Source organism: Phascolarctos cinereus, unplaced genomic scaffold, assembly GCF_003287225.1.
Source record: "Phascolarctos cinereus isolate Bilbo 61053 unplaced genomic scaffold, phaCin_HiC Scaffold_5;HRSCAF=322, whole genome shotgun sequence".
NCBI lineage: Eukaryota > Metazoa > Chordata > Mammalia > Diprotodontia > Phascolarctidae > Phascolarctos > Phascolarctos cinereus.
This window is the reverse complement of record NW_027555958.1, coordinates 406,117,742-406,140,305: the sequence shown is the minus strand read 5'-3', so window position 1 is coordinate 406,140,305 and position 22,564 is coordinate 406,117,742. Positions and strand designations below refer to the sequence as shown.

Genomic DNA, 22,564 nt, shown 5'->3' with positions numbered 1-22,564 from the left:
AAGGAGGTAGTGTGTTTTCAGGCCTTTAAGGATGATGAGGATTGTAATGGGCAGAAATGGGAGAAAGGAGCATTCCAGGAAGAAAGCACAGAAATAGAAAAGCATGGTGTGTGTTTAGGGCATGGTGATAGCTGGATTATGGGGTATAAGAAGGGAATAGTAGGAGCTGATGTTTGACAAATGAACAGAGGACAGAGTCTATAACAGATAGAAAGATAGACAAAGAGGTTTGTCCTAGTTTTGTATGTGATGGGAAACTACTAAAGGGTTTTAAACAGGGAAATGACGTGACCCAAGCTGGAAAATGACGCTTACCCATCAGCTGAATTTGTAGCTAAAAGTTTTGGTTTAGAACACAAGTGAAAAGCTAGGCCTAGAGATCTAGAGCTGGGAGTCATTTACCTAGAGTTAAGCAGTAAAACTGAAGGAATAGGTGAAATCTCTAAAGGAGAAGGTGTAGTGACAAAAGATAGTCAAGGATAGAACCTAGGAGAATGGTAACATTTAGGGACTCAGATGAGAAAGAGAAGGAGGAGGAAGAGCATTGTGTGATAGTGAAACCAATCAAGGAGAGAGTTTCTGGAAGAAAGGGCAACTCAAATATTTAAAATGCCATCCAGGGGCAGCCAGGTAGCACAGTGGATAGAGCTCCAGCCTTGAAGTCATGAGGACCTGAGTTCAAATACGGCCCAGGACACTTGACACTTACTAGCTGTGTGACCCTGGGCAAGTCACTTCACCCCATTGCCTAGCCAAAAACAAACAAACAAAAAAACCCCTCCATGCATAAAAGCCATGCAAATGAATTAAAAATGCAATTAAAAAAGTGCTATCTACTGGTCAAGGAAGATGACGACTTTTACAAAAAGCCATTCAGCCAATGATTAGTATGTCATGGATGACTTTATAGTGACCAGTTTCAGTTGAGTATTTGTTGATGTTTGGGCTTCCTGAGTCTATTGAGGAAAAAAAAATGTTCAGGCTAAGTGGTGAAGCTGATCTTGAACAGCCACCATTAGGTTATCAACAGCCTTCCTTGCAACCAGCTAGTCCCAGAAGAGTCTTGTTCAGCTTGTTTCTAGAGGGCAGAACAAGGAACTGTAGTTGGAAGTTGCCGAGAGGCAAATTTATACTTGATAGAAGGAAAAACTTGCTGATGATTACAACTATGTAGAAGTGAAATGGGCTGCCTCAGGAAATAGGGGTTCCCTTGCATTGGAATTCTTCAATCAGTGGCTGGGTGGCCACCTGTTGAAAAAGTAGCCAGGATTCTTTTTCAGGTTTGAATTGGATTTAATGGAGTCTGAGAATCTCTTCCAGCTTTGAGTTTCTAAAACTCCATTGAGCTGAGCCATGAAAGGATTTGGACTAGATGAAATGGTTATGTACAATAATGATGATAATACTAACTAAGGCTATCATACTTCAAGTTTGCAAAACACTTTAAATTCACAATCTTGTTTGAACCTCACAACAATTCCAGGGTGGCAGGTATCATGTTTATTGATGGGCACAGAAAGAAATACCATTGCACAGCTGAGGAAACTGAGGCTTAGTGATGTGAATTGACCCACCCATGGTTCCACAGTAAATGTTAGAGACAGGATATGAACCCAGGCTCTCTGACTCTGATTTCAACTCTCGATCTATTACATCATGCCATTTTTCACGACTGGGTATATATTTTTTGTATGTATTAGTACATGTCTAGTTGAATAGTTCATTCTAGGGCCAGGCATAACTTACTTCAATATTGCCTTCTGTTTGAAATCACCTGTATCTCATTTCCTGCTCTATTAGCTTGAGGAATTGGAGGTTGGCTGTACTTTCATTGCATCTTTTCCCTTTATCTACTAATATGGGAGACGGAGAGTAAAAATGAATCTCCTTACATATTCCCCAAATGGTAGCCCAGTCCTTTGCTTAGATTGAGTATATTTGTTTATGAAGCTGGGCAGTTGCTTTAAATGCTCCATGTGTTCCTGGGTTCCTTGGGCATGGATCTCATCTGACAGACCACAAGCATGAATTCAAGGGACAGGACCAAGGTTAGAATCTCACTCCCCAACTCCATAGTGGCCCCAGGATGAATATGCCAAGGTAACACGCTTCTTTTTTGGGTCTTTGTTTTAAAATCCCACTAAGGTTTTGATGGTTCAAGTTTCCTTTCATTTGGCAAAATCTGACATTCTCCTCTTTCTAAGAAAAACACAAAGCCAACATCAAATTGCTCTTTCTCACCCTTCCCATCATGAGTGAACATGAGCAAATCAGAGACATATGGGTTGCATTTCCCTGGGAATATATGCATGGTTGAAAGTGAACAGAAAAGGAATACTTGGCAGATTAAACTGGAGAGTATTTTCCCTATACACAGAACACTTTAGCAAACTTCTGAGACAATGGACAACCAGCATATACACTGTTTGCCCCAAAGCCCACACATAGACTTCACCTATTTACTAAGTACTATAAAGGTGAATATCAGAAAATTATGCAATTAACTGGCTTGCAAAAAATATTTCAAGTACCATAATGCAATAACTATAGCATGCCCCCTAAATCTATTATATGACCCTAAAACTTCTCTTAAATTGTGTGTGATATCCTGTCAATCATTCTTGACCTTTAAGTTGACTTAGAGTTTAGCTGGAGGCCGTGTTTTAAAAAGGAAAACCTATCAATCTTATGACTAAGCATAACACACATACTTTGTTTAAAGTACCAGAACCATAACACATTTTGCTCCCTGGATGATGTAGAATATACATGTAGATTAGCAGGATGGAATTAGGGTTGTGATTTTTCTTTCTCTTACTAGTATTTCTATGGTTTATCAATGTTTTAGTTTAGCTATTTAATAGGTTCTTTAATATATCTGTTTGGCAATTGCAAGCCTAGAATAATATTTTTCTAGCACCATGACTATTGGGCTGAGTGCTTAGGTTGACTATAGGTCAGAACTGTGCCATACTAGCTAGATAGTCAACAGAAAGAAAGAGCCCTGGATAAATAGCAGAGGATATCAATTCAGATCATACTTCTGATGATTATTACTTGTGTGATCTTGGGAAGTAATTTAATAACTTTTTTAGGCCTTCATTTCCTCATCCATAAAAGGAGGGGTTTCGGTTAGATGACCTCTGAGGTCCATTCCAACTCTAGACACATGATCCTGTGATTTTAGGAACCCACCAGATTTTTGTTAACATCTTTTATGAGTAAGACTATCAATCAGTCACTTAACAGGCATTCCTGGTCTATACACAAACATTTATTAAATAGCAACTGCATTTCTGGCTTTGTCTTTATGCTAGGCATTAGGATATACAAAAACAAATAAAGAAACAGCCTTTACTCTAAAGAAGCTTATGTTTTATTAGTGTCAACAATAGGTATATTGATATTTACATATATATATATATTCTACATGTTTATACTATAATAATTACAAAGCAAATACACTGTAGTTAAATACAAGGTGGTTAGGAAAGGAAGACATGTTAGCAGCTGGGGTTAAGGGTTGGATCCGGAAAGACTTCTTGTAGAAGGTGGTATATAAGCTCTGTCTTAGAGGATGAGAAGGATTCTATGAACCTGGGAGATGATGGCGACGGCAAAAGCACATAGAAACATCAGACTCCCCAGAAGATGGAACGTCATACACAAGAAATAGAAGGAATCATCTATTATGTTTGTGCTACATACCATCCATCCTAGGCCCCAGAAATACAAAGACAAGAATGAAGCAGTCTCTTTCTGTGAAGGGCTTGCATTTTGTCTATGGGAAACACTGTGTACTCATCCAGATATGTACAAAATAGATTCAAGGTAGTATAGGGAGACATTAGCCACTTAGGAGGAGGATCAAAAAAGGGTTCATGTAGAAAGCTAACACTTGAGCTGCATCTTAAATTATGGATTCTGAGAGATGGAGGTGAGGAGGGAGGACATTCAAGGCATCAGGAACAGCCAGTACAAAAGGCATGGAGTCAGGAAGGCAATGGTGGGAAACAGCAAGAAGTCCAGTTTGCTTGAATTGCATTAGCTATAAAGTAGAATAAAATGTAATAAAGCCAGAAAGGTAAGGTGAAATTAGTTTATGAAGGGCTTTAAATTCTAAACAGAAAAATTTGTATTTCATTTTAGATGTTAATGAGGACACATTGAATTTTGTTAAGTGAAAGAGGGACATAGGTAGACCTGAGATTTGGGAAAATCACTTTGGAAGTTGTATGGTAGATGTCTTAGAGTGGGAATACACTTAGGGTATAGAGACCAGTTTGGAGGCTTTGGCAGTAATATAGATGAGAGATAATGAGCACCTGAACTAGGTAGTGTTGCGTTAGTGGAAGCAAGAGGATGAATGTGGGAAATGTTTTACAGGTAGCGTTGACAAGATGTGACAACTGAGTGAATATATAGGATGAATGAGTGTGATAGGAGTCATGGATGACATTGAGGTTGCAAATTTTTACATGGAAGTTTATAGGCACACCTGACAGAAATAGGTAATTCAGAAGATGGATGGATTTTGGGGAAAAGATAATGATTTCGGTTTTGGACATGTCTAGTTTGAGATGCTTACAAGTCTGTAATGTTCAGAAGGTAGTTTAAGAGTCATGGAAAGCTCAGGGGAGACACTAGGGATGGATAGACAGATCTGAGAGTCAGTTGGAATAGAGATGATAATCAAACCCATGGAGGCTGATGAGATCATCAAAAGAAAGCATAAGACAGACAGGAGAAGAGGACTCGGGACAAAGGTCCCAGAAATATACCTACAATTAAGGGTCATCATATGGATGATCATCTAATAAAGGAGAACAAGAAGGAAAGGTCAGATAGGTAGCAGGAGAGCCAAGAAAAAGCAGTGTCATGAAAACCCAGAGAGGGCAGCACATCTAAGAGGAAGGGATGGTGAACAATGTCAAATGAGCCAGCGATGTCAAGAAGAGTGAGGATTGAGTAAAAGCCATCAGACTTGGTCATTAAGAGGGTGGTTTCATTTGAGTAATGAGGGAGGTCAAGAGCCAGATTGTAAAAGGTTGAGAAGTGAGTAAGAGGAAAAGAAATGGAAATAATAAGTATAGATGATTTTTTTTTCTAGGAATTCATGTGAGAAATAAAGGAGAAGTACAAGATGGTAGGTTGAGGGGAATGGTGGAAGGAGCAAATTATTTTTTGAGGGCTAATTTGTTTTTTTTTTAAATAGAACATAGATGAAGTTCATTTTAAATATTTTCAAGTAGACCAAGGGTGAATACATTATGATATCCAGGATTATTCTTAGGGGAGACCAAGGGGGAATCCCTGGATCAAAATTCCTCACAGGAAATCTGCTGAACTTATTTATAAGTTCCAGATTGCCCTGCTAATTGTGATTTTCTGGTGGAAAGGTGCTTACTACTGTGGCAATACATGGAGGAGGCCTGAGTCCTACTCTTCCCTATGGGATTCCTCAGCCAACCATGGGGTGAATGTCCCAGTCTCTCTCCAAGGAAAAGTGGGATGGACATGGCAAGAATGGAGTATTGCCTGGAAACCCAGAACATTCTCTTAGCACCTGGACAAATGTGAAAAAGTTGCAATTATATGAACGAACCAAAAGACTTGATAAGCTATGGAAGCGAATACCTGATAGTTAATTTCAAAAAAGTAGAAAAGATAGGAAACTTAGTGGCAATTCAGTTGTGGAAAAGGGTTTTTTATTCTTATTAAAGCCTTTTGACTAATTAGTTCTTCACATATATCCACCTTGAAGGAAATAGAGGTCATACACATAGCTGTATATTTCCTGGCATTTCCCACAATTCCACATTTATAACTTTTTCCTTTCTCATCTTACTTTCACCTTGTAGGCCTGTTTGCTTTTGTGCTCTCTCTCTTTCTGGTGGCTATCTATGAAGTTTATTGCTCTTTCTCTATTGCGGAGCTGTTCCTAAGGGGTTTTCATTTTGCAAGATGACTGCATTTAGAGATAATTTGCTAAAACATTTGTTTTCACATAGAGGAAGTGATGCTGGCTGAAGAAAACAAAAATTCTGGAACATCAGCTTTGGAAGGTAAGGAAATGTTCAAATCAGGGCATGGCATTTATTCCTTTTCATCCAATTGCGAACTCTCTTGATGAAAAAGAAAAGGAAAAATCAAAGAAAGAGATGTGCCCTAGGACTTCAGAGAGAGAGAGTTCTTCTATCATACAGTCCATGGTGTTCTAGAATGAAAGGAATTACAGGAAAATCTGTAAGCTACATAAAGTACTGAGAATTGAATCCAGGAGATATTCTATTCCAGAGGGTGCGATATATCAGAAGCACTAGGACTGAAGCCCAGATTATGTAATGAGCATGCAAAATGAGCAGGCCATGGCAATATGGCACGGGTTGAGGCTGTCTTTTAACAGTCAGTGTGGATTGCCTTTTGATCAATTCAGGCTGAGTGGCTGGTGTCGATGATGAGGTACTGAAGATGAAGACATCGGTGATACTACTGTGCTTGTTGTATATAAATTAAGCTTTAGAGAGATGAGATTCTGGAATGATGAGCAAGGGATAAAGGATTTCTTTTACTCTAAACATCTTGGTTCTGTATTCCTTGCCTTATACCCATAGTTGCTTCAGGAAAGATGGTAGATGATAGCCTGCATCAGGAGTGGAAGCAGACATAATCTCATGTTAGAGAATAGCAAACTAAAATCTCATCCACAAGAATAGGAAGAATTAGATACATGTTAATTAGAGTTTTTGATGATATAATGGTTTGAATTTGGATAGGATATTTTAATTATACTACATGGTCACTTAGTAGATTTCTCTCTCCCATGAATGTAGTGCTCCGAAGGGCAACCATCAAAAGGAGTCGTACTGAGGCCATGACTCGTGACTCAAGTGATGAACACTGTGTTGACATCTCCTCTGTGGGTGAGTTGAATCACATAGTGCTTTTTTATCCTCCCAAACTTCAATGGAAAAAAAAATCTTATCTTTTGAGACACATTGGGAGAAAAGCTAAAAGGAAACAGAATCATGTGGGGGTAGGCAGGTAGGTAGCACTATAGGGATTTAATATGTTCTAAGTGAGTATGATTTAAAGATGATAAAAATGGATGCAGGACCTTGTCAAAGACACATACCATATCAGAGCTAACAATACAATCCAAGTTCCACCTACAAACATTAACATATATTAATCCTTTAAGGCTATATACCCTCCCATACTGATATGTTTATAAAGACTCCAATAGGGAGAGTATACTACAAAATATACTGAAACCACATTCACTCCTAGGCTAATGAGGTCCTGAAGTCATTTGTTTGACCCGAGTAAACAACCAAAGTAATATTATAATATAATATTAAACTAGTTCGTATTGATGAATAGAGTCACTTCCCAAGGTTTTTCCCCCTGTTCCTACTAGGAAACCTGCCTAATGGACAAGTTTTTCTATTTCATTGAATTGGGAAAAACACTTATTCCACTTAATCCACAGATTAGATAGGTAGGTAGATAGATAGATAGATAGATAGATAGATAGATAGATAGATAGATAGATAGATAGATAGATAGACAGACAGACAGACAGACAGACAGACAGACAGACAGATAGATAGATAGATAGATAGATAGATAGATAGATAGATAGATAGATAGATAGATAGATAGATAGATAGATAAACCATTGGGCATTTGCCTTGGAGAAAGAGTGGGAAGATGGGGGAAAACTTTTATTTATGTATCAATCATCAACAATCAATGAAGACTTATTTAGTACTTCCTATGTGACAAGCAATGATGGGTGTTTATCCATTCGTCTATCCACTCCTCCATCCATCCATTCGTTCATTCATTGATCGTTTATTGATATTTACCATATCATTGAGGGGAATGCTAGCATGAGTAAGACATGGTCCTTGGCTTCAAGTTAGTGGCAACCCATGGGAGAGGAGACGAACTCACTAACATGAATTATGGTTAAATGCATTAAAGAGGCAAAAAGTTGATGGTGCTTTAGAGGAGAGAGAGACCAGGTAGACAGAACCAGAGATAGTTTTATGAAGGAGGTGAAATTTGAACTAGAGGATTAATAGATTTTAACTGTGCCTCCCTGCTCAATTACCTAATGTTTAACAACTTTGAATTTGTTTTGTACTTATATTCATACAGGTTTTCCCCCGCAGTAGAATGTAAGCTTTTTGTTGATTGATGGGTATGAGGAACATGATATGATCAAAAATAGAGAGGAGGGAGAACATGGAATGTATTTGGTCAGCACTGAGCTGTCTAATTTGACTAGATCATAGGTTGAGTAAAAGGCAGTAGGGTGAAATAAGACCAAAAACAGAGAGCCTGCCTTTGGCTTTAAATACTATACTAAGCAGTGTTGTGTAAGATGATTTGAAGAAGGGAGACAGAAAAGAGAAATAATTTAAGAAATTATTACAGAAATTCTGAGCAAAAAATAACCCATCCAGAACTACAGTGATGGTGGCAGGAATTAGATTTTGTAGTCAACAGGTCAGTGGATGAAATATTCCTGATTGTGGACAGGGTGTTGATGAAGAAGTCACAGATGACTTCGGTGTTTCAAGCATAGCTGATGAGAAGAATCATAGAATTATCACCTCTCAGAGTTGGAATGGGCATCATAGATGCTCTAGTCTTATTTATAAATGAACAGGAATCCCATTGACAATATGTCATATTTGTGGTAGAAACAATATCTTGGCCCTTCCCCCCATGCAAGTGAAGCTAGGTTCATACTTTAATGCCATATTTAGAAACTCCCATAATAAACTTCTCCTCCAGAGGAACAAATGGCAACTTTCCATCTAGTTGTGCCACATCAATGTGATTTATTAGATTTAGTGGCCATTCAAGACTTTTCTCATCACTGAGTTTCACCTTCTCAATGACACCAACATATTTTATTCAGAATTGAGCACAGGTATCAGGTATCAGAACTACTATTGCTTTGTCCTGAACTTTTGGTAGAGTCTATATCTAGGCTGACTGCAGTATTTGATCTTCAAAGGCCACCAAGGCTAGAGTTTTTTTTTCCTTAAAAAGTATTGAAAACTACTTTGAGACTTGGTTGGCTCAGGGGACTAAAGACTAAGACTTCTGACAACACTTCCTCATCTTCTGAGTACAAAAAAAGCAGTCATGCTGAATTCCAGGGTGGTGCTCTGATGCTTGGCTAGTGGATCTCATTGGATAACTGAAGACAAGGGAGCTTTACTCAGCTGAACCAATTCCAGCTGTTCTCAATGCCTGTCCTTGTTGAATATCTTTTCTTGCTATCGTGAAGTATTTTTTTTTGGTTAACTATTGAATGACCCATAAATGCCTCATTTTGTTCCAATATCAAACCTAGACTACTAGGAGACTTGCCTGAGGCAGGCTCATCCCAGAACATATTGTATATGTAAATAATAATACAGCCTTTACTTGAAGTGGTGCAGAATTCACTTACTCTTTATTTAAGGTTAATTTGAAGGATTATCATGTGGAAGAAGCCTTGCACTATTTCTAATTGGTCCCACAGGGCAGAACTAGGAACGAGGTGACAATAGTAGAGGAAAATGTAGGCTTAAGAAACTTAACTAAGAAAGAGCTGTCCTAAAGTAGGATGGGTGACAATGAGAGGGAATGGGTTTCCCGAATGGAGTTCTTTAAGCAGGGAGGCAACATGGTATATTAAACATAGCTCTGCATCTGGAATCAGAAAACCCAGCTTCAAATCCTGACTCTGCAAATGAGTATTTCTGTGGCCTTTGGGAAGTTGTTTAATCCCTGTAGGCCTCAATTGCTTTATTGTAAAAAGAACATTTGGATTAGTTATCCTTTAAAGTCCCTCCCACCCTAAAAGCAAAGACTAGAGAATACCTCTTAGAACCATTGAAGACGGGGATTCATATTTAGGGATAGATTGAACTGTACGGGTTTGGTCCTTAGGTGGAAGATAGTCTCTCTGGAAGCATGCCCCTCTCCTGATTCCTCTTCTTTTTTCTCTATGGTGACTTTGGATGGCAAGCAACAAGTGAACAAATGCAGCTGCTCAGTCCCTGAGCTCTGAGTACCATACTTTGCTCAGATCCTCAGTCAGACCACAAAACACCCAAACTTTATTTGTCTCTTTGTGTTTATTGGAGCTGGGAGTTAGTCTTGCATCTGTCAGCATTCAATCCAGATGTTAGTTGGGACAGACAGAACAATCCAGAACCTTGGAACAAACTGAATCCTATTTGTCAGTACAAGCCACTCAGTTAATGTGGATTATAGAAAATGGAAAAAAAGAAGGCCTCAAATTCTAAATGAAAATTATCTTTTTTCATCTGCTGAGAATAAAGGTTTTCCAAAAGCCATCTGCACAATTCTACACATAATTAAAAAATGTTAAAGCTTTCCCTCATGTTGCATGAAATCATGCTGGGTTTAATAAATGAATAAAAATGTGAAATTTGAGAACAGCAAAAGAACTCTATGGGCTCTGAGGTCCCTTCCAATTTCAGGGTTCTGTGAATGGTGCCAGTAACATAAATAAAGGAGTGAAAAGGAAGTTTTATGCAGATTATGATGATTTCTTTTGAACTTGATTATGAAGGTTCATATGGATGGAGACATGTAGTTATAGATATGGAACTTGGACTCTCCCCTCCCTGAAAAAAAATCAAGGATAGATTTTGGGATTCTTGCCTAGAGGCTTTCAATGTTCCACAGTGTGTTTCTGGATGCTCATTGAGGTGACTTTATTGTGTGGCTACCCCTCATCTCTTTTTTGTTTGTTTTGTTTTGTTTGGGCACCTAGTAAATATTTATTGACTATTGACTAGAATGTACCAGTGATTCAGTTTAGGGTTGCTGGGAACCCTGAAATGTCTAGATAGGATTGAGGAGTGGTAGGTATATGCAACTAGTGTGGTGTGGGCCAAAAGCACAGCTAAGCTAATTAGGTGATCTAGATGGGCTGGGGTGGGCTAGTTGCCTTGGGTGGAGGTGCCAGTGATCTGGGCTGCTGAAATGTGTGGGAAAATACAGGGACTGGGTTGCTTTCAGAGACATGGTCCTTTTTTGTTTTAGAGGCCCAGGTCCTATTACCCCATAATTTCCCCCTCAGAAAAATGGGACCCCAAATCTTTTGGGGTAAAACACAAATGTCTTAGTTTCTGAAACTGTTTCCTGCTGGCAAGGGGCATAGACCCCTCATCTCTTTTAAAGTAAAAAGAAATATGAAGTCATGGGAATGGATGACATCACTGAGAATGTATATAGAAGAGAGAGATTAAAGCTGAGGGCAGAGACTTAAAGAACACATCACTTCAGGGTACTTCTTTAAAAGAGGAGGAAGAAAAGTCAGCAAAAGAAATCATGGAGCAGTCAGAAAAGTAGGAGAGAATCGCACATGGAAAGATTGAGACATGTCCAATGACATGGAGGTGAGAACACGAAGAAGAGATGGTCAACAGTGTTAAATGCTTCAGAGAGGTCAAGAGAGAATGAAGACAGAGGAAATAATCTTGGATTAAATATTTAAGGAAGAATAGCTTCAGTAGAATGGTAGTAAGAATGGAAATCAGATGGCAAGGGTTTGAGAAGTAAAAATAGCAAGAAATAGAAGAAACAAATATAGCTTCATTCTCTATGTTTGGCTGTGAAACTAAGGAGAGAGATGGGTCAGTAGCTATATGGCATAGAAAGCTTGAGGAAAGGAGGTAGGAGAAACCTGAATATGTTTGTAGGTGCAAAGGGAGATAGCTAATGGAGAAGTAAATTGAAAATGCAAAAACAAAGGAAGGAAAAAAAGGGGAAGATTAATGGAGCAAAGATTTGGAAGAAGTGGGAAAAGATGGGATCAAGGGCAAAAGTTGGAGAGTTACTTTGGAAAGAGGGAAAGCTGTTTTTTTGTTCAAGAATGGAGAGGAAGAGATGACCAACTAAGAAGCTTTGTATTGTGAAAGAAGGCACTGTGGAGAGCCAATGCCAAATAGCCTCAATATTCTTAGGAAAGTAAAAGGCAAAGGTCCTCTGTTCAGAGTGAGGGGGAGGGGTGGAATGGAATGCTTGAATCCTCTGTGAAGAATGAAAGTTGAGAGCCAATATGAGATAAAGCATAGGATTTCTGAGCCTTCACCTTATTCTCTGCAAAGTGCCTGTTACCCCTATGTCATGGGAATTTGCCAGGTTGTCCAAAAGTCATGGAAGCCATACTGTTCAGAGGTAATCTTAATAGCCAACATTTCTGTGGGCTGGAAGTTCTACATAGTTCATGAAGTACCACTCCCCTTTAGAAGGAAATTCTTCCTAATGTTGTTCCTCCTCCTCTCTTTGCTGCAATTGCATAAATATGCAAGCTTCTGTTTGCATTGTGAACTCCTTGCACCTGGAGTTCCACATACATGTTCATTTGTCTTGTAATAAATCCAGTTGCAACATATATCTCGTGGACTTGTGATTTTTTTTTTGTTAATAGTGCCTACCTCACAGAGGTTTTTATAAGGTTATAACGAGACAATGTAAAATATTTTACAAATTTTAAAATACATGTCTATCATCATCATCATCATCAATTCTCACTCTTTACTCTTCTTTTAGGCACTCCTCTTGCTCGTGCCAGTATAAAAAGTACTAAAGTAGACGGAGCCTCTTATTTCCGGCACAAGGAGCGGCTTCTACGTATCTCCATTCGTCATATGGTCAAATCCCAAGTTTTTTACTGGATAGTCTTGAGTGTGGTAGCTCTCAACACTGCCTGTGTGGCTATTGTCCATCACAACCAGCCCCTGTGGCTCACCCACCTCCTCTGTAAGTGTAATGTGTCTGTATTCTGTAAGATATCGGGTTTTTTAATATGTTAATATAAGATCACAATATGCACCAAAACTTTATTCAGGCCAATATTCTATCTCTCTCAGTGATCCCAAGGAACATCATAGGAGTAGATAAGATATTTACCTTTGTGATGCTGTCCTTAAAGACCCTGGCTTTATCCTGAACATTGCCAACTTCTCTTTACCAATTAATCAGCTAAACTACTCCCTGTTTGTGTTTGCCAAATGATATTAGCTCTTCCAAATAACATAGCCTTTCCTGAATAACTCAATATTCCAAATATCTGTGATTTCATCTATGAAGTAAATCAACATCTTTCCATAATTGAGCAGACACTTCAATGAACTGCAGAGGACAAAAAAATTCATCACCTGATTATCAATCCTTTGAGGTGGAACCTTTCCATACTTCAGTTACTCTTAGCAACAGGCATAAAGTTCATTTGATTTAAGGGTCTGCGTTTTCAATCTTTGTCAGCTTGGTAAGAGCCGCTAGGGATAGCACTCTTCTAGCATAGCTTTTGAGCACCTAGAATCATTTCCATCCCTAGGTGAGGCCCACAAGTGTACCTCACCCTAGAGAGAGCCTAAATATGATGCTAATGCTGCAAATAGCAGCCACCAAAGACTTGTAGGGGATATATGTGAGGGGAAAGAAGCACCCTCAAATCATATAGTATAGATGACTACCTATAAAAGTCTATGCAGCACTATGTATTATATTAACATCCTTAAGCCAAAATACTAGATAGCCTTCCCTATTTCTGTTCTAAAATTAAACTGTCTTTCAGAGGCTAATGATACATCCATTTGTTGGGTAAGAGAAAGCTAGGCTATTCATTGTCCCCTGAACTCAACTTCTATTAGGAAATTCCACAGTCATAATTAGGACTATTTGTTTGGCAACAATCTAAGCCAAGTCATATCTAGTGATTATGTTGTTGAAGCTCACTCAGTGGGTGGGAATATTGTTAATTTGGGGCCATAAAGGCAATATGTGAATTTGTGGATAAAGGAATAGATGCTACCTGTGTGTGTAATGGCACTTGTTTTAATCATTTCAGACTATGCAGAGTTTTTGTTTTTGGGGCTCTTCCTTTTAGAAATGGCCCTGAAGATGTATGGCATGGGGCCACGCCTTTATTTTCATTCCTCCTTTAATTGCTTTGACTTTGGGGTAAGTGCTTTTGAAGCCTGTCTATTCCATTTGCATGACTGTCAGCGTTGTGGATCAATGGTTGGGAGCATTGACACTTGAATTTATGAAATGAGAATAACGTTTAACTGCTCATGGGGGCTTGGAATAGAACAGATAAGTCAACCATTTTATTTCTTGAACCATTAGCTATTAGATTTGGGGGTTAGTAGTGGGAAGAGAGTGAAATATTGAATAGGAAGTCATGAACAGTGATTTTTGTCTGGTGAAAACAACACAAATTTACCAAATTATCTCTTTTAGGCAAATTCAGCTTCAGAAGTAGGTGAGGATGGAGGCCTCAGGAACTTTCCATCAGGGAAGACAAAGACTCAGTGACATTGACCATTATAGATAGAGAACATAACATACTGTGAAGCCATTGGTTGGGGGTGGGGGAAAGGAGTGGAGGAAGCATCTTCTGGTAGCTTCCCTTTTTAAGTGGGCATTCAATCAATTAATCAATAAGCATTTATTAAATGTCTAGTACTTTATTGGGCACCACAGATACAAAAACAGATATGAAACAACCCCTATACTCAAGGAGCTTACACACACATATACTCATGTACATATGTATATACAAAAGGATTACACGCAGAATAAATACAAAATAATGCAAGGAATTTATGGAGATAGGATGTTAGTAGTTGTGGGGATCAGGAAAAGATTCATGGAAAGGCAGTGTTTGACATATGCCTTGAAAAAGGTATTTCATAAGACAGAGGTATGTAGGAAATGCATTCCAGGCACGAGAAAGGGCCATTGCAAAGGAACAGAGACAAGAGATAAAGGACATGCACAAAGGGAAGAGAAGAAGGTCAGTTTGGCTGAACTTACATACGTAAAAGGAATAATATATAATGAAGCTGGAAAACTAAGCTATGGTGGTAGTGGTGAAAGTCTTTGCATGCCAAATGGAAGCATCTATACTTGATACTTAAGGCAATAGGGAGCCATTGGATTTTCTTAAGTAGGGGAATGACTTGGATAGATTTGAACTTAAGGAAAATCACTTTGACAACAGTGTAGAAGGTAGATTGGAATGGGAAGAGATCTGCGGTAGGGAGACTGTTGTCGTGGTCTGAGTTAGAGGTGATGAGGCCTGAAATAAGGACGTATCTGTCTTAGTAGAGAAGAGCTGGATGTGAGAGGTGTCATACAGGCAGGAAAAGTAAGATTTGGCAAATGTTTGGATGTGGTGGGGGATGGGGATATTGGTGAGATAAAATGAAGATTTGAAGATAATGTGGAATTTATAAACCAGGGAGACTGGAAGAATGATGGTCCCTTCTACAAAAATAGGAAAATTTGGAAGAGGAATGGGTTTTGGGGAAAAGATAATGAGTTCTATTTTGGACATGCTGAGTTTGAGATGTCTCTAAGACATCTAGTTCAAAATGTACAATAGGTATTTGGTAAAATGGTATCACTACCCTCTTCAAAGTTACCAATGTTCTCTTAATTTCCAAAGCTAATAGCCTTTTCTCAATCCTCATCTTTTTGACATCTCTACATCATTTGGAACTGTTCATAACCTTTTCCTCCTAAACACTCTTTCCTCTCTAGATTTGCATGCTGTTCTACTCTTCTGGAAATCTTCCTGTCCTACAGCTTTTTTTCAGTATCTGATGCAAGTTCTTCATTCACGTCATGCCCAATCACTGTGGATGTCCCCTATAGGTCTGTGCTGGGGCCTCTTCTACTTTTGCTCTTTTACTATTTCACTTGGTGATCTTATTTCTTCAGCTCCCAATAGCTTAATTATTCTTTCTATGCAGATAATGCCTAGATATATACGTATATGCATACATATCTATATATGTATATGTAAACATATCTATAATCTATATCTTTCTATCTGTTTATCAATCTATCTCCATTCCTATATAATCTATCTTTCTGTCTTATCTGTCTATCTATCTATCTATCTATCTATCTATCTATCTATCTATCTATCTATCCATCCTGTCCTAGCCACTCTCCTGAACTCCTGTCCTGGACCATTAACTGCCTCTTATATATCTCAGACTGGATGTTCCTTGGGCATCTCAAACTTAAGCATGTTCAAAACATTGTCTTTTCCCCCATATGTTTCCCTCTTCTGAACTTCCTGATTAATATTGCAGGCACAGCCTTGCTCTCAGTCACTCAGGCCCACAACTTTGGTGTCAACCTTGACTCCTCGGTTTCACTTAGCCCACATATTAAATAAGTTGACAAATCTTGTCATTTTTACCTTCCCAATATCTCTCCTGGGCAGCAGGGTGGTGGGTGCAGTGGATAGAGTGCCAAGCCTGGGGTCAGGAAGACTTATCCTCCTGAGTTCATATCTGACACTGGCTGTGTGACCCTGGGCAAGTCACTTAACTCTGTTTTTCTCAGTTTCCCCATCTTTAAAATGAGCTGGAGAAGGAAATAGCAAACCACTCCAGTATCTTTGCCAAGAAAATCCCAAATGGGAGTTGAACATGCCTGAAATGACTAAACAAGAAGAAGAACAAATATCTCTCCTACACCTTTCCCCTCTCTTTTTTCACACACGCTCCTGATCTTCCTGCCTTAAGTCTTTCCCCACTCCAATCTATCCTCCACTCAGTTGCCAAGGTGATTTTTCTAAAGTAGAGTTCTAACCCTGCCATTAGCCTGCTCAATGAGTTCCAGTGACTATTACTTCTAGGGTGAAATATAAACTGCTCTGTTGGAGTGTAAAGTTCTTCATAATGTGACACCTTTCTACCTTTCCAGTCTTCAGGCACTTTCCTCCCTTCCATGCAGAGATCCATCTACACTAGCCAACTCGGTATTCCTTGAACACAACAATCCTCGTCTATGCCTTTGCACTGTCTGTCTCCCATGTATAGAATGCTGTGCTCCCTAACTTCTGCCTCTTAGTTTCTCTGGCTTTCTTTGGTACTGAGCTCAAATCCTACCTTCTGCAGGAGGTCTTCCCTGCACCCAACAAGTGCTAGTGCCTTCTCCTCTGAGATTAGTTTCCATCACCTCTGTATATATCTTGCATGGACCTAGTTACTTATCTTTTATCTCCCTCATTAGAATGTAAGCAGGGTCAAGGATTATTTTTATGCCTTTCTTTTTCTTTCTTCTCCATTTAGCAGTATCTGGTACATAGAAAATGCTTAATCAATGCTCCATGACTAACTGTTTAAGCTCAGAGAAGACTAGAGTACTCTCTCTCCACATATATGCATGCATGCATGTATGTATGTATGTATGTATGTATGCATGCATGTATATGTCAGCACCCATGGGAACTGATGAGAGAAAGAATAGAAAAAGATGAAGAGTGGGTCTAGGACAGAGCCTTCCGGAATCTCCAGGGGGCATCATATGGAACAGGATCAAGAAAAGGAGACTTAGAAGAAGAGACCAGACAGAAGAACCAGGAGAAAGTTCACAAAAACCCTAGAAAGTGTACATGAGGAGAGAGCATTGCATGGTGGCATATGCACTAGAGAGGTTAAGAAGAATGATGCCTGAGAGAAGACCCTCAGATTTGGCATTAAAGGTATAAATGTTAACCTTGGAGAAAGCTATTTAATTTAAGTGGTAAGATTAGTAGCCAGACAGCAAAAGGCTGAAAAGAAGAAAGAAAATGGAAATACAAAATAGACAGCTTTTTTCCCCTAGAAGTTTGATTTTAAAGGGAAGGAAAGATGTAGGGGAACCTTCTCTTCAGGGGAAGGTTGAGTCTAGCAAAAGTCTTTTTCTTCTTTTTTCAGGGTGGAGAAGACACAAACATATTGAAAGTCAGTAACGAAGGAACAAGTAGATAGGGAGAGATTAGAAATTAGAGAGAAAGAAGTGATGATTATAAATGGGATGGGGGGATAAGATGGAGGGAAATACAGTTAGCAATAACTGTGAAAAAAATTGAAGCAAGTTTCTCTGATAAAGGCCTCATTTCTCAAACATATAGAGAACTGAGTCAAATTTATAAAAATGAGAGTGATTGATAAATGATCAAAAGATATGATCAGTTTTCAGATGAAGTAATCAAAGCTGTCTATAGACATATGAAAAAATACTTTAACTCACTATTGATTAGAGAAATGCAAATTAAAACAATTCTAAGGCACTATCTCATGCCTATTAAATTGGTTAATAGGACACCAAAAAGTAAATGATAAATGTTGGAGGGGATGTGGGAAAAATGAGACATTAATGCATTGTTGATGGAGTTGTAAACCAATTCAACCATTCTGTAGAGCAATTTGGAACTATATCCAAAGGGCTATAAAACCATACATACCCTTTGAGCTAGCAATACCACTACTAGGTCTGTATCCCAAAAGAGATTAAAAAAAGGAAAAGGACTTACATGTATAAAAAAATATTTATAGCAGATCTTTTTTGAGGGCAAATAACTAGAAATTGAGGGGATGCCCATCAATTGTGGAATGGCTGAGCAAATAGTGGTGTGTGATTATGATGGAATACTATTGTGCTATAGGAAATGATGAGGAGGATGCTCTCAGAGAAACCTGCAAAGATTTATATGAGCTGAAGCAAAGTGAAATGTACTGTGTATAAAGTAACAGCAATATCGTAGGATGGTCAGCTGTGAAGGATATAGCTATTCTCAGCAAAATATCCAAGGCTACTCTGAAAGACATATGATGAAAACTGCTATCCATCCCCAGAAAAAGAACTGGTGGTATCTGAATACAGATTGAAGCATACTTTTTTTTTACTTTATTTTTCTTTGGTTTTTTTTGTTTATGTTTTCTTTTACAACATGGCTATTATGGAAGTGTTTTGCATGACTGCACATGTATAACCTATATAGAATTGCTTGCCTTTTCAATGGGGGTGGGGTGGGAAGGGAGGAAGGGAGAGAATTTGAAACTCAAAGTTTTAAAAATGAATGTTAAAAATTGTTTTTTACATGTAACTGGGGAAAAATAAAATACTAAATAGAAAATAGAAAAAAAGAAAGAAGTGATGATTGAGGGCACAATCTACTGGAGAAATGAGATTAAGGGCACATGTAAAAGGGTTGGACTTTGGCAAAGAGAAGAGTCACTTCAATATCAGAGACTAAAGGAAAAGAGCAGGTAGTTAGAAATGAAGTCAAGGGATTGTGGAGGAAGACAAAGGGAGAAAAGGGACCTCATAACAAAAGACCTTAATTTTCTCCACAAATTAAAAGGTAAGGTCCTCAGTTCAGAGGGTGTGGGTAGGAGGAGTTATGGGAGGCTTGAGGAAAGAAGTAAGATTTTAAGTTGCTTCTGTAGAGATTGAAAGAGGGAATCAATTAGGGAGGGATCAAGGGTTTTCTTGATGCAATGAATGCCCAGTTAAGGTTAGAAAACATAAAGTTATTATCCAATGAGCACAGTTTCATTCAGCATCATGTGACTATGAGGGAAAGGGGCAGGTGCTGGGACTGACTTGAGTCTGATATTCAACAAGGGATGAGCAATGATAAGATGCAAGGGTAAGGGATTTCAGAAGATAGGATATTGTAGAGTCAAATTGGTTAATATAGAGTTGAGTTTTGGAAGAAAAAGAAAAGAAAGTAGGGGTAGCCTGAGAAGGTTCAGAAGGGTTGGAAGGTCCTGATAAAGGTGAATAAAAGATATAGGAAGGGTGGGATGTATGGAGAGATGGGATGTTAAGAAATGGTAGCAAGATACTTGAGTCAGAGTTTTTGATCAAGGAAGTGGAACACTCAGGGTAATGATAAGATTTAGGATGTGACCATCCTTTTGGCTGAAATAGAATGAAGGACTAAGTCATGTTATCTGAGAAAACTAGGGAACTAGAAGAATAGGGTGTTTGAGGTAGCACCGTTGTAACTATTGAAGTCCTCTGAGGAGGGAAAGTTAGTGAGTCAAGGGCTAGCTCTTTGAGAGAGCAGTTAGGACGTGGAGACTATTACATAATAGCCACCATCAACTATATTGGACAAAAAAAATGATAAACTAAACTCTAAAGGACTACAAATTATGGGGACAAAGGGAGAGTCTGAAATTGGCGGCAAGAAATGAGGAACATCCCACATTCTCGTCTAGGACCAGTGTGTACTATTGATAGTTGATAGGCTAGTCTTTTTTTTTTCCACTAACTATAGACAAAAGGAAATGAATTTTATGCTGCAGGCATAGGGGATTGATATTGAGAAGACTTTTCCAGCAGAAAGCATAGTTGGATGTCACAGTTGATTTCCTAATGAGAGAGTTTGGAAATTCTATTTTTCCCCCTGGAAGACCTTTATGAATAGGATAGATCTGTCTAGGATTATTGATGTGGTAATGCTGGGGTTTATTGCTAGCCCTATGAGTGCTGGGGTTTGAGTGGTTTCCTATTAAACACCAGTATTCTCCTTATTCCCCTCTCTACTCCTTTCATTAAAGTTTTATATTTGTTTTTCTTTTCTTCTTAGGTCACCGTGGGAAGTATCTTTGAAGTGGTTTGGGCCATCTTTAGACCTGGCACCTCTTTTGGAATCAGTGTCTTGCGGGCTCTCCGACTTCTGAGAATATTTAAGGTTACCAAGTAAGGGACCAGAATTTGGAAATCTACCCATCTTTGACATTGGAATTCCCTATTGCCTCCTGAAGAGTCATATGTTTTCTTGTTTTTGTGTATATCCTACCTAGATCAATTCTCTAGCCCTTCCCAGGCTCAGTCAGGGGTGAATGAACCAAAAGATGGACTGGGAAAATTCCCATGCCAGATCCCTGGACAGAATTTCCTAGGGTGACTGAATTTTGCTTCTCTTTCCATTACAGAAAAGTTTGCAAAATGCAGTTTATTTCATGGACTCTGGTTTGCGGCCAAGTAAAAAGTAGAGTTGTTGCGGGTAGTAACATTTCCTGTTATCTTTCAGGTATTGGGCGTCTCTTCGGAATTTAGTGGTCTCCTTAATGAGTTCCATGAAATCCATCATCAGCTTACTCTTCCTCCTCTTCCTCTTTATTGTTGTCTTTGCTCTGTTGGGAATGCAGCTCTTTGGAGGCAGGTAAGCTCTCTCAAGCTTCCCAGATTAAAATAAAAGCCCCCCAATTCTATGCTATCATTAAGTATTGAAAACAATAACTATTGCAATAGCTAATTTTATATAAGGCTTCAAGGTTCACAAAGTGATTTAATATATTATCATATATTAATTACATATATTTTACATGTAGATATTATTTACATATGTGTTTAAATGTATTTTTATTCACACAGTCCTGCAAGGTAGGTACTATTATTGTCATCCCCATTTTACAGATAAGGAAAGTGAGAAAGACAATAGTTAAGTGACTTGCCTAAGGGAATACAGTAAGTCTCTGAGATAGGATTCTAATGGGACTATAATCTATTGCTTCAGCTGGTGATGATATGATATGATATGATATGATATGATATGATATGATATGATATGATATGATATGATATGATACGATATGATATGATATGATATGATATGGCATACAATATGATATAATACAATATTATATAACAGCACATCATATATATGGAAATATATGTATATATGTGTGTATACATACATGTGCGCACGCGCACACACACATATGTACCTCTATCTACCTAAATAGTCTTATGGTCTTACTATAACCAAACAATTTACTCCTACTTTATTCCTCATTTATTCCTGCTTAGCCCATATCACAAATATATTACATCATAGGATACCAGATGAGAAAGTGTAGATAGATCAATACAAACCCATTACCACTTCTGGAAATATTATAAGTATTTATAGTGATAGGAAAGCAGTAGTGCCATTTTTGAATGTCAGATAAGAGTGGATTATTATCATGGCTTGGTGGGAAAAGTGACAGAATATTTAGAAAGCAGAAATAAGAGAAATAATGAAGAAGACTTGGGAAATGAGAGCGGAAAAAGTAGAACTTAGAATGTAAACAATGAGGTTCGGCTTGGTTCCAGAGATCTCATGTCATTCCTCTCTCTTGTCCTCTTATCAGGTTTAACTTTAATGATGGGACTCCTTCCGCAAACTTTGACACCTTTCCTGCAGCCATTATGACGGTATTCCAGGTATGAGACCAAATGAAGACTATAGAAAGTAAGACATTTGAATCAAAGTGTGGGAAAGAAGTGGGGAAATAAACTAGGATCTCTTGAATCATACTCTTATGGGATTATGTTACTTTCAGACCTTTGGGAGAGCTGTCATTACTTTTTTGAAACAGATTCATGAAAATAAAGATGTAATTCCTTTCCCTATCCAAGTTCACAGACTCCCTGAAATCAATCCATGCATCCATGGACTCCAAGTTAAGAGCCTCTGCCTTAGAAGGAGACTAAAAGAAGGGAAAGCATATATTAAAGTTTGTCTAAGTTTTTAGACTGGAACTTTCCCCTCAACCAGCCTATGTGTTTAACCTTGCCACTCTTGGCCCTGTGCAGATCTTGACAGGTGAGGACTGGAATGAGGTGATGTACAATGGGATCCGCTCCCAGGGTGGAGTTAGCTCTGGTATGTGGTCTGCCATCTACTTCATCGTGCTCACTCTGTTTGGAAACTGTATCCTTTCTTCTT

General features: G+C 38.5%; 1 protein-coding gene across 1 annotated transcript in view; it reads left to right on the top strand.

Moving 5' to 3' along the window:
* CACNA1E (calcium voltage-gated channel subunit alpha1 E) overlaps positions 1-22,564 on the top strand; it is a 405,939-nt gene that overhangs the window by 267,463 nt on the left and 115,912 nt on the right. Inside the window, 8 exon segments of the mRNA XM_020984357.2 lie at positions 6,012-6,065; positions 6,834-6,923; positions 12,595-12,804; positions 13,895-14,007; positions 20,435-20,547; positions 20,882-21,013; positions 21,987-22,059; positions 22,432-22,549. Of these exon segments, the coding sequence (XP_020840016.2) occupies positions 6,012-6,065; positions 6,834-6,923; positions 12,595-12,804; positions 13,895-14,007; positions 20,435-20,547; positions 20,882-21,013; positions 21,987-22,059; positions 22,432-22,549 (903 nt within the window).